Genomic DNA, 13,699 nt, shown 5'->3' on the forward strand with positions numbered 1-13,699 from the left:
TGTTCAAATGCCATCAGTATTTATTTCATTCAAAACCACATTCATATGTACCATCTGCAAAACTGTCCCATATCATTTCAAGACTACTTTCAGTATAAATTCCCACCTCCAAAAGAACAGGATAAGTAGTTCACTCTTTACCTCTTAACTGTACACATTTTTGCAGAATATTCAGATGTTTGCCTTATATTTTTGGTCTGTTCCTTATAAATTTGCGATTTTTCTGAAAAATCATTGGGATAATCTGAGGACTGAAGTCACTAAATAATGATATACATTTGTGTTTTAGACTTCATATCCTTCACTTCAGAAAAATGCATGCTAAGACAAATTCTGTTATTCTACCAATTTTCTAAGTTTATAAGAGCAATATTTAAAATATGTCCCTATTTTTGGGCCTTTGGTTCCCCATTCTGTAAGGCTTTGTCCAGATTTTATGCGCTAAGAAGTTGAGGGGTATGATCAGTGCAGAAAAATTTAAATGAAGCACTACTCCAAAAATATCAAGGCGATGACAGTGTTAGGCTGAAGAATCCCGATTTTTAGGTGACCCCTGGATATATATATATATATATATATATATATATATATATATATACACACACACACACACACACACACACGCACACACACACACACACACTAGTGATTTGTTTTGTGCTTTAGCAGTGACGTTTGTGAACAGGGTGGCTTGTGGATTGTTCCAAAATGAGTATAAATGTCTTGCTCTCTTTACAATACCTTTCCACGGGCAAGAACACTTAGCATAGGAAGATAACTTTGTGCTTTGGCAAGCACCAAGGTACAAAATACACTCCTTGTATAGAGTTCTCATGAAGATTTGCATCCAGTACTTAAGACATTTTATTGCTGTTAGGTATAATGAATGAATGGATAAGACTTTTACCAGACCACATGTAATTGTGGTGGGGAAAATCTATACAAGAAATGAGGATTACTTTCCATACTTTCATAAATAGATTACCCAGGGGTGGATCCACATGAAGACTTTTGGGAAAGCTTGCTGTTTTCTTTGAACAAAGACTGCCATCTAAAAATCATCAAAAATAACTGCAGTTATATGTTGCAACAATCTGCTCAAAGTGAAACTTGCAACTAAAAAGCCAAGCAACTTCACAACAAAGAAAGGCATCACTTATCTACTCCACTCCACCATCACTATTCAAAGTTCTGACAATCTTAATATCAGCAAGCTGTATGACACCAGTGTTACACCAGCAATGATGTTCATAAATTCCTTTAGAGAAACTTCTTAATAATCACACAAAACTACCTCGTACAGTTCTTCCAGGCTGCAGTTGTTTTAGCAATAAAGTGCTAAACACCATCTCAAATACAACGTACAAGGAAAATGTACCATCTACATTCTTCAATCTAAGACAGGATACCACAAAATATTTACTATGAAAGGACAAGTCCATTAATTCTACAGCCACATCAAAGTAATGTGCATATGGGCTGCTGAAAAAGAAGCAATAAAACTACTTAACATCTCTGTCCAATTCATCATATCCTGAATTGCACAGGACCTCATATGACTTATTTGAAGTCTGTCAGCAATTAATGACCACTGACAAGGAAAAAAAAGGAAAACACATAGACAAATAATACCAGCTGCAGCATTTGCAAGTCCTTAATTACTGCAATCTGCTCTTCATTCATCAATATCCATATTACTGTAGAACATAGCTTGGCATTTTCATACTGTATTATTTAAGATTTCTATGTGGCTGTAAGAATGTAAGCCCATATTTTGCAGAGATACACTGAAAGCATTTTTCATATTCCTTGTTGAGTTTAACAGACTCTTGAAGTGCATATTTCAGATCTTCTATCTCATCAAAAAATCCCTGTAAAATTAAACACATTAAGACACATGAGTAAAATCAAGGAATGTTGTAGTACTACAGTTAAAATATTCTCAAGTACAGTTAACTTTGCAAACATAAAATATCTGTGAATTCATGTAACAGAATAAGAGTTGCTAACAGCAGTATGGATATACTGTCACATCTAACTCTTGCAATGTACGTCATTTAAATCAGAATTATAAACAACAAATAATCTACTCAGCATATCAGGTTCTCTAGGAGAAGGCCCTCTTCAGAGGGCAGTTTGTTGAGATGCCGTCATCTGTTATCCCTATCTTAGAAAATCTTTTGAATTTTCCAACTCTTATGCTTGAGGGTGTGCATGCCTCCTGTTGGTGCATATTAGTCACATTCTGAAACAGGAGAGTATGCTCGGCCCTTGCACTCTTCAGTTTGACATATATGTAATGAGCAAACTACCTTCAAGATGAAAATGAACAAGAATATAAAATAATATACTTAAACAATAAAAACCAAATTAGGCTGTTTGTAATGAAGAGTTTACTTAAATTCAGATGTGATTTATTGTTATTATACAAGAAAGAAACTACTTTAAAAAGGTAACAGTTTATTTTAAGTAGTGTTACTATATGAAAGAACTTTGTATTACTTATAATTCATCTTGTTTATAATTTTTTTCTGACAAGGCGTGGTGCTGTACTGTGCATACATCCATCTGAATACATGACAGTGCTTTTCACAAGGCAGCTGCTTTGATGTAGTTTCTCACATTGTTTTGAAGAGGTGATTACAGATGGAGTACACACACATCAAGCAAGTTTTATGTAATGATGCTTATATACTCCACTTTTCTATTGTGAAATGCTTTTCTGTATACATTCATGGCTTTGTTGCACTGGCATGAGGAATGGGGAGGGTGAAATTCGGTTTCTATATTGTCACTATACTCAAGCTTAATTTATCTGCTTAGCAGCACAGAGAAAATGACAGCCATAATATATACATATTTTTCTCTACAATGATAGTGACATCTGCCTAACTATGTGGCAGAACTTGTTCCTGTGGGTAATGCTCCATTTATTGGTATGTACTGGTGAACAGACAGTCATTGGCTATGCTTTGAAAACATTTTTTTGCTCATTTTACAGAAAAACTCATCCACACTTATTGGATGGATACTGTCTATCTACAAAGGATGTGTCCACTGCATACAGCCTTCTTACAAATGCTCACACACACACAATATATAAATAAATATGTACACACAAGGTTTATTTTGCACAGTAGGCAGCTGGAATACTGGTGCTCTTTTTTGGTCATGCCACTGTTACAGAGAAAGTATTTGCAAACCAAATGAAAAAGAAGTTATGTACTCACCATAACATTCCATCCGTGTTGTCCACTTTCATTTTTTCTCAACTGATGGGTTCGGATCCAGTCCTGCAGATTCCACTTGGCGGTTGCTAAAGCTTGTGACAACCTAGAAATCTTGAGGTTCTACCTTATCCATAATGCACCAACCCCAATTACCTCAGATCTTGTTTGCTAACTTAGTAAAAGGTAAACACAGAAAAAAAATAATAGAGAAGTCTATGTCTGGAGTTATACATATAAAAGGTTAGGACACACTTGCCCTGTAAATACTCATGCTTCCAAAAAGAAGTTGTTGGCGGGATAGATTTGTGTCTCAAAGACTCCCCCGTTTGTTGAATAGACTCTCTCTCTCCATGTCAAGCAGAGTACCTCTTTAGCCCTCTTTAAGAGGAACCTGGATGACTGGATGGGAAACAGAAAATATACCCCTGGGATCCCACCTGTGTCCCTGCTGGACAGGGGAAACAGGTGCTGCCTTTGAGGGAACATGGGCGAAATTCTTGGCTTGGCTTATAAGGGCCTCTGGGTCAATAGCCTAATATCATCCTATGAACTTAGGATGGAAGTTGGTGGGAGGGGAGTTGAGGAAGAATGAAAATGGGGAGCACAGATGGAATGTTATGGTGAGTATATAACTTCTTTATCTGATGCTGTCAATTTTGATTCTATTCTCAACTGATGGGACAGAGTTCCCGCTACCTAAATTCCAGGGCAGACTCAAGGAAGGATATTCCTGAGCATCAAAGAACCAAAAGATGCCTTTCCTTCTTGAGACCAGATCTAATTTTTAATGAGTAATACAGGTATGGGGGGGGAGTCCAAGTAGATGTTGCACAAGTATCATTCATGGACATTCTGGACTGAAATACTGAGGAAGTTGTCATGGATCTAGTAGAATGAGCACAAATGTTTTTTGTCAGAGTGATGCCCAATTTGTTATACACAAAGGAAATGCAATTTGTTATCCATTTCGATAGTGTCAGCTTGGTAACTGGTTTTTCCAGTGAAGGTTCTGTAAATGAGACAAATAGTTGATTATATTTCCTGATATCTTTAGTCCTATTCAAATAAAAATTCAACTGTTAGTGGACATCAAGAAAGTGTAGCTCATATTCACCTTTATTAGAAAACTTGGGGAAAAACACAGGAAAATTAACTGACTGATTAATATTGGATTCTGACACCACCTTTGGAAGACATGATGGACTGGTTCTTTTCTTTCGGCTTTTTCCGGTTAGGGGTCGCCACAGCGGAACTCTGGTCCGCTAATGATCGGCAGTAGGTTTTTATGGTGCTGAGGTGCCAGCCCGACGCCCAACCTTCAATGAAGGCATGCCCGTGCACGCATGTCTTTTGAACGCCACTCGACCGCTGGGAGGACATGCAGACTCCACACAGAAGGTGCTCCAGCCAAGAATCGAATGGGAGAACCTCTTGCTGTGAGGCGACAATGCTACCACTGCACACATACATAAAGTTATTCTGTCCCTATGAAAAATCATGTATGAGGTTTCTGAGGATAATGCTTGAATCTCAAAAATTCTTCTGGCCGAAGTAATCACTACTAAGAAAATTGTCTTCCATGAAAGAAACTTAAGGTCGCAGGTAGCTGCAGGTTCAAATGGTGGTTGAATATGGTATTGCAGCACTAAATTTAAGTCCCAAGGAGGAGTAGGATCTTTAAAGGGAGGTCTTAAAAGTAGTATGCCTCTTAAAAATGCTGTGCTTAACTTATAAGATGCTATGGAAGAGTCATTTATTCCAACATGAAACTATGATATTGCTGCTAACTGGACTCTAACTGTGGAAGAACTAGCTCATTCATTGAAGAGAAGTGATAAAATATCCAATATATTATGTATTGGAGCTGTAAAAGGTTCAATGTTATGTTTTTGAGCCCAGAAAACAAATCTTTTCCATTGGCTGGATTCTGGTGGAAGGTTTATGAGAATACATCAAAATATGATGGACAGGAGAAGGAAGCATTGGTTGTCTGGCTATCAATGGAATTAGACAAGCCAGGCAGTCAGCCTGAGGTTTGTCAAATCTGGGTGTATCATATCTGTTGGGTGAGACAGACGGTCCAGCGTTGGATTCAGAAACCAAGGTGGTTGAATCAGGTGAGGCCAAAGACAGGAAAACCAAATCTGTGAAGGCCAGTATAGAGCAATGAGGATGACCTTGCTCTTTAACCTGGAAGCTGTCTGAAAGAATATGGTAATTAAGGGAATGGGTGAATACATTTACAGGAGACTGGGGGGGGGGGGCAATCATGAAGAAGAGCATCTCTCGGAGATTCCCCCTCTGGGGGGGATTAGGGCAAAGTAGCTGCTGCACTTGTTCAGGGGGTAAGCGAATAGATAGCAGCAAGGCTAGCCCCATTGATGGAGTATCTTGTTCACAATTTTCTTGTTGAGGGACCATTTGTGGTGTAGAAGAATACACCTGCTCCATTTGTCTGTATATCACATTGGATTTCCATGGAATGTGAGTTGCTAAGAGAAAGTGGTTGGAAGAGATCACTACACTGCTACATCCTGAAAGCTTCTTGACACAATGGGTAGGATTTTGTTCCTTCTTGTTTGTTGGTGTACCAGACCAATGACATGCTGTTGGTTTGTATAGCAATGCTCCCTTAGTGTAAAGCATTTTGGAATTCTTGCAACGCTAACAGCATTGCACTCGTCTCTAGGACATTTATATGCAATTTGGCCTCCTTAGGGGACCAGGTGCCTTGGATTGTCTTCCAGAGATAATGCCCTCCCAACCCTATCTGGGAAGTGTCTGTGGTCATTATGGCCTGGGGGATGAATGGACAGCCTAGAAGAACTTGGTCTGAATGAATCCACCATTCCAGGTGTCTCTTGCATGTCTGAGTGATTCTTATCTGGTAAGACATAGACTGATAAAGAATTGGCCATTGTGTGGCTAGCATCCATTGAAGAATTCTCATGCAAAATCTAGCTAGTGGCACTAATGTTATCACTGCTGCCACAGATCCTACAGCTTCACGGACCAGATGGGCCAAAATTGTGACATTGCAGATTCTCTTTTTGACTTCTGACCTTACTGTTTGGACTCTCAATAGTGGAAGGGATGCAATGGTAGTTTTCATAATGAGAACTGCTCCTATAAGCTCTAGCCTCTGGGTAGGTTGTAGATGAGATTTCTCGTAGTTTATGGTTATCCTAGAAGAGAACAAGTCTGGAGAACCTGGTCTTTTGCCAATAAGAGTTGATGCCTGGTCAGAGTGGATATGAGCCAGTCATCTAAGTATGGAAACACTCAGAATCCTTGCAGACTGAGATGAGCTGCTGCTACTACTGCCATGCATTTGGTAAACACTCTGGGGGCTGTGGTAAGTCCAAAGGGCAGTACTCTGAACTGGTAATGACTAGCTCCCAGACGGAAGAGTAAATACCTTCTGAATCATCTGTTCATCTTTATATGACAGTATGCATCTTGAAGGTCTTCTGAGCACATCCAGTCATCCTTGCCCAAACAAGGGAGAATGGACTGAACAGTGACTATCTGAAACTTGTTTTTTTGAACTGTCTTGTTTAGTTTGGTGAGATCTAGAATTGGTTTCCAGTCCCCTGTCTTCTTTGGCACAAAAAAGAACCTTGAGTAAGTTCTAGATTATATATGGCCCGGAGGAACCTCTTGTATGACATTTTTTCTAGCAACCTTTGTATTTGAATCTCTGCTTGTTCCCTCTGATTGAGTGGAACACTGGGAATATTTCTTGAGATTGGAGGTGGAAGGGAAAAGGTATTAAATATTCTGTGGAAATATTCCTCTGCACCCAAGTATCTTTTGTTATATCTAGCCAGGCTTGGCGGCGACGTCCATTCAAGTGTCCTCCTCTGTCTCTGGGGCAACCTCCTCCACATATGTCCTGGAAAGGCCCCTGAGACTTTTTGAGCCACATTTTCTGACCACCTCACTGATTCTTGGAAATGGCTCGTTGAAGTGTAGAAAATGCACACCCATGGCAGACAGGATCTTTCCATCCTTCTCACATCCGGAGCAGGGTGCCCTTTACCTTGGGGCCAAATAAGGATGTTCTGTCAAAGGCACCATTGACGAAACAGGACTTGAAGGGCTCGTGAAGTCACAAAAACACATCCAGGCATTTCTCCTTATGGAAATACCTAAACCCACTGTCCTTGAGGTTCCCTCTGCTATGTTTGAGATCAACCTCACGGATGAATTAGATATGAACTGAAGGGTAGTCAGCTGGGAAGTTACAGAGGCCTGAACATGCTCAGAAACAGAACCTGAGAGGGTATTTGATAATTTCTTAATCAAATCCCTCTATAAGTTTGTAAAATGTGCCAGGTAGTTGAGAGACCTCAGCGCAAAGGTGAATGAGGCATATACATCCTTCCCAAATCTGTCCATCGTTCACTACTCCCTGCTGGGGATGGACAGTGGAACTTTCTTTGGCTAGTTCCTTCTTAGTGGCTACCGCAATGCCCATGGCATCAATAGAAATCCCTTTACATAGGCTCACAGGTGTTTACTAGGCTAATGACCACAAGAACTGCCTGTCTGTAGATGCTGCCATTATATTGTCCTGTCCATTATCCTGTCCGTTCTCTCAGGAATGGGTTCTATGATGTCTGGATCCTTCCATGCCCACAGCGAGATCAAGTCAATGAGCTCATCAGTGGATGGAGTCACTAAGGAGGTAGAGGGTTCAGTACCAAAGGCCTCCGGGAGAACAGATACCTCAGATGTTGGGCTGCTGAGCATCTAGCCACCTCTCTGTTTAAGGATTTCTAGGATGTCTCCAAATGAGGCATCTTCATTAAGTGAGTGTCGGGACCCTTTGCCTTCATCAAAACCTGTGTCTTCAGTGATGGACTCCTCTGGGGAGTCTAAATGCTTCCTCTTGCAGGTCTTCTTCTTAGGGAAATCTTCTGTGGGATGCTCTGAAGAGGTATCAGAAGACAAAATCAAAATTCCATGTGGGGAAGCCTGGGGTCTTGGTACTGACTGTCCACGTGGAAAGACCTGGTGAGACTCTGAATGCTGAGACATCAGCGTTAGTGATCTAGGATCCATGGGGGTGGATCCGTCTGTTTTGTCACAACAGAGGACATTCTCTTCACAATCTTGAAGGCAGATTGCCCAGGAGAAGGAGAAAGTCCTGGATCTGAGAAGGCAAGCTTCCAGATCTCAGTCCACCCCACAACTCACAGGACAACAACCTCAAGGTGGAAGCCAGAGTTGAGCTATCTAATGCTGATGCTGCAAAGCACAGGGCGGCTCTGAAAATCTCAGAGTCAACTTGGAGCCAACATGGAAGCTTTGGCTGTGAGAGCTCTCCAGATCCAACAAAGCCAGAGCATTTAGAGAGAGCTTCGGACCTGAGGATACCAAGATCCTTGGATCCAAAGTAGACAGATCTGGACAGCTAGGATCCAAGGACTCTGAAACCACTGAGGGAGTCAGAGGAGGAAAATGCAAAGGGGATGCAGTATTGGAATGGACTTCCTGACCCAGAGGGGTAGGAACCAAAGTGATACCCATCTGTCCTGTGCCAAGAGAGTTTTTCTTACCACTCCTTCCACATCTTCTTCAGTAAGACTTCTTGAGGAATGAGTCAACAGGACTGGAGGAGATTTCAGTCTTTCCAAAAAAGGGGAAGGTACCCAAGAGGGTACCAGATCCAGAGAGGGCAAATACCTTGTGTGATGACCCACCTCTGGACCAGTAATCAAAAAGCTTCAATCCTCACCAGTGGCAACAGTCGGGGACATACAATGGGAGAATAACAGGTACACACAGTGTTTCCAGAAGCAGCTCTCTGCACAAAATGCAATTTCCCTTAAGAGCACACAGAGACTACATTCACTCCAGGGCTGGTTTTTCCGTCTTTCTCCAGATCCCCAGTAAGACTCCCCACTGGCACAGCTATAGAGTTGAGATCTCAGCTGAGCGGCTAAGCCAAGACCTCCAGCAACCTCTCTGTCCAATCAGTGCTTCGTGTCCCTATTCAAGTAGCTGATACACACACTTTGAGGTTAGATTTACACACACACACACACACACACACACACACACACACACACACACACACACACACACACACACACCTGGGAAAGTCTGGGACAGGTTTACTAACTATGCCCCCTCTTTTGCCCACACTATAAAGTAGTTATAACTGCCACCAGCCAACTCCTTATCAGCTACTTTAAGGCCCTTAACAAAAGGTGTCCAATCTTACTGTGTAATATTAATATTAACACAAATGGTAGTTTGACCAAGAGCAAGGCTATTAGGAGTGACCCACAAAGTGCCACCAAATAAATATGCAAGTACTCTCAAAACTTAAATATCTCTACAAAGATCAGCTGCAATGAAAGGTTTAAATATATTTAATAATAAATAATAAAAAAACAAGTCAATACCAAATATATATTCACAGTGACATCAGAGTTCAAAACCACAGGAAATATTTAAAACAACATTGGAGGCCTGTCTCAAATAAATAAAGAAAAATATCTAAACTAAGTTTCACTATATTCCTGACTATATCTAAAAGAATTCTCAATCTCAAAGGCAACACCCAAATCTGCTCTGAACTGGTGGTCAATAACACCACATACACAAATTACACAGATATAGCCAACCTACTGGCAGAAAGGTTCAGTGAAAACTTCACCCCCCTGTCCCCCCATCAGCAAACCAGGACATCCCCAGCACCTGCCCCCCCCCTATCACCAGGGAGCAGGTCCTTAATGCCCTCTCAAAGGCAAAAAATACAGTCTCCATGGGACCCGATAACATACCTGGCTGTATCCTACATGAACTTCAGACCAAAGGCTGATGTGGTGATAAACCAGAAGTTAGAAAATAAAAACTGAATAACAGAAAAATTATGCACTGAAGAAGGATTTATATCGGAAAGCTTTGCTGTAATAAAGTATTGGCGTTCTTGGAGTTGGAATTCTTTCTGGTATCCTACACGAACTCAGGCATGAGCTCTCAGCTCCATTAGACACCCTATTCAACCAAAGCCTAAGCACTGGCTTCATCCCAGCTTAATGGAGGACAGCCACTTTCTTCCCTTTACACAAAGGTGGAGTGTCCACTGATCCAGGCAGTTATAGGCCCATCAGCCTAACTAGCCTGATTTGCAAGGCCATGGAATGCATTATCATGGACTTTATAAAAAAAGGACATTTTCAACCTCCAAATGCTTGACCTCACACAGTTTGGTTTTGTCAAAGGGAGAGCATGCCTGTTAAACAATGTTGACTTCTTTGAAACAGTCACCAAAGCCTTTAACATTATTCCCCACTTGGGCATAACAGATAAATTCTCCCAGCTAGGCATCAACCTGTATGTTAACAGATGGGTAGCTAACTGGGTCAGTGATAGAACCCACTCAGTCAAAGTAGGGGAAGCCATCTCTAGTAGTAGACCCATAACAAGTAGTGTACCCCAAGGATCAGTCCTGGGGCCTCTACTGTTTAGGATATACTTTTTTGAGGTGTTAGCCAAAACCAGTGGTCTGTGGTTGACCAAGTTTGCAGATGACTGCAAGCTGGGTGCTGTCTTAAATTCCCCTAGTGATGTGAACATCCTCCAAGAAGGCCTTGCCCAAACTAATGACTGGTGCCAGAAGCATGGCCTCAAACTGAATGCCAAGAAATGTATCATCCTCTTTGGGGAAAATGTCATCCCCATTAATTATCACATTAATAACAACATACTAAGCATGCAATCAGTCTTGAGGGACTTGGGCACCCAGATTGATAGCAACCTGACTTTTGACCACCACGTTGCCAACGTTGTACGGATGGCTTTCTACATGGCCCACCTCATAAATAAGGGTATTGCATCCAGGAACAAGGAGGACATAACATCTTTGTACTCCTCCCTTATCAGATTCATTATCAAGTACACTGCCCCCTTTGGCATGTACCTTGCTAAGCACATGCAGCAGTTGGAGAGACCACAAAGGTTCCTGACCAGGAAAATCCAGGCTCTCAAACACGTATCCTATACAGATACACTAAAAGCCCTGTCTCTCTATCAGTCTCATACAGACTGCTCAAAGGTGACCTGTGTCTGGCATACAAGGCCATTTCAGACCCAGCCTTGATGGAGTCTCTGCATATCCGTAAGATAAACTCCACTTGTGCAACCCGCATGGAAGGCCTTAACCTGGTCTGTGACATTAACAGAACTTGTTGGCGGGATAGATTTGTGCCCCAAAGACTCCCCCGTCTGTGGAACAGACTGCCTCTCCATGTCAAGCAGAGTACCTCTCTAGCCCTCTTTTTGAGGAACCTGGATGATTGGATGGGAAACAGAAAATATACCCCTGGGATCCCACCTGTGTCCCCGCTGGACATGGAAAACAGGTGTGACTGAGGGAACACTGGTGAAATTCTTGGCTAGGCTTATAAGGGCCTCCGGGCCAATAGCCTAGTATTATCCTATGAGCCTATTACTATACCCTAGTTAAATTACTTAAGAGCAACACAGGTGTGGTGAATGGCTCTTGTCAGGTCCAAGACAAAATACAGAATGCTGTGTCTCTCTAAGAGACTTCTCAAGTTAATATCTCAAATATTACTGCTGGGATAGCTTGCAGAATGACCTCATTTCTTGATATCTGACTCTATCCCAGGTGAAACCCCCACTGCTGGAAACTAGCAGTATTTAGCATCTACTTGTGAAAATGCATAGACCTCAGATCTTTGGCAGATGCTGGAAATCATAAAACAATGCATTCCTTCACATTTCAAAACTAGCAATTATTTCACCTTAAAGACAATACAGAAAACTCCCTAGTACAGACATTATATGTCCCACTTCACTGAAACGGAAAGATACCATCTTTTTATGGCCTAGCCATAAAGTAATTTAATTTCAGTTATTTTTCTGATGTTAACCTCCTGTATTCCGGTTTCCACTGTTAAAATATACAAACCGCCATTTTCAAAATTTGGTGCTCCATGACCAAGTCGGCAGCCTGCAATTACAACCTGGCACTCCCCCTCAAACTACTCCAGCATAAGATTCTCCTGCTTGAAAGGACGTCACCCTGAGAAACTGAAGCCTGATACAAGTCTCTGAAGTCCCTGATACAAGTCTCTGAAGTCCAACCTACAATTTGGATAAGGCAGTCCCCCTCAAACTACCCCAACATAAGATTCTCCTGCCTGAAAAGACGTCACCCTGAGAAACTGTACCCTGATACAAGTCTCTGAAGTCCCTGATACATGTCTCTGAAGTTCAGTCTGCAATTTGGATACGGTTAATACCATAAAATTGTACCACTACCAAATCACTTTACCTATGTACTGTTTCATGCTGACCTGGGTCTAAAGGCACCTCTAAGCTGCCCCACTGTAATTTGGCTCCATTGTGTAACTTAGCTAGTTTTACCCCAAGTATCTTATTTCATACACCTATAAATATATCTTGCACACAGTCATTTCACCCTGCTCCCCTTCACATAGCCCAGAAAATATACCCTGCAGCTCTTAATTAATTCTGCAAGTGTATAATCTAGAGCTTAAAATTAGCCCATAAATTTGGTGTAATAAGACACTAGCAAAAATACAGCCAAAAACATAAATTTAGTGAAAAAGGTAACAAGTAAGCCCAGGGATATACTTGGAGTTAGTGTTAGCCCCTTAACTCCTCCCAGTTTCACTATGTATACGAGGTTTCTAATACTGCCCCTGAAACCACCATTTTCAAAAGTCGGTGCTCCCTGACCCAGTTGGCAGTCTGCAATTACAACTTGGTATGCTACTTTTCTCTGTATAAAGCTTTAAACTGTGTTAAAACTCTGAATTTTAAAGAACTCAGCTGCATTTTATGTAAAACATACTCGGACAATGTTTTAATGTATTCTGGAATGATAGATAGCGTCTCGTATTAACCAAGGCACTGTGTTTGAGCTCCAAGTGCTTTTAAATGCAAACATAGCAAAGGTTATTTAAAAGAATTATGCTGTGTTAGTGAAAACTGATAACATAACTGCATACTACATGTCCGCTATTAGCCTGTTTAGCTACTTGCTTAACTTGTTTGAAAACTATGTTAAAACACTGAAGTAAGTAAAGCAGCTAAATATTAGTTGTGTTAAAGGTATCTGTTAACAGAGCTGCTTACCATATGTCTGCTCTTAGCTTGTTTAGCTACTTGTTCCCCCAAGGACTGCATTTACATGAAAAACGTAGTCCGGTATCTTGTTTAAATGTCCAGCATAGAACAAGGAAACGGCATTGTTTAAAAACTTTAACATTTATTACCTGGATCTTAGAGTGATTGCAAGAGTTGTTTATAAAGCTAGTGATACATTCCAATTGTTTGTAGTCCATTGATGTAGATAAGAAGCATATACTGTGCTTCGTAGCTGTACGGAGCTCCTGAATTACAGTATAATACATAGTTTAAGTGACAGTGTTATACCTGCTTGACTGGTGGCTAGTTATTAG

The 13,699-nt window shown here is 41.1% G+C and overlaps 1 protein-coding gene across 1 annotated transcript in view; it reads right to left on the reverse strand.

The window, feature by feature from the left end:
- Window positions 1-836: 836 nt before the first annotated feature.
- LOC122798437 (centrosomal protein of 290 kDa-like) overlaps window positions 837-13,699 on the reverse strand; it is a 681,821-nt gene continuing 668,958 nt past the window's right edge. Inside the window, exon 7 of the mRNA XM_044067364.1 lies at window positions 837-1,871. Within this exon, the coding sequence (XP_043923299.1) occupies window positions 1,731-1,871 (141 nt within the window). The 3' untranslated portion in view covers window positions 837-1,730. The remainder of the gene's footprint in view (window positions 1,872-13,699) is intronic.

This window comes from Protopterus annectens, chromosome 3.part1 (assembly GCF_019279795.1).
Source record: "Protopterus annectens isolate FY-2018-M chromosome 3.part1, PAN1.0, whole genome shotgun sequence".
In the NCBI taxonomy this organism is placed as follows: Eukaryota; Metazoa; Chordata; order Ceratodontiformes; family Protopteridae; genus Protopterus; species Protopterus annectens.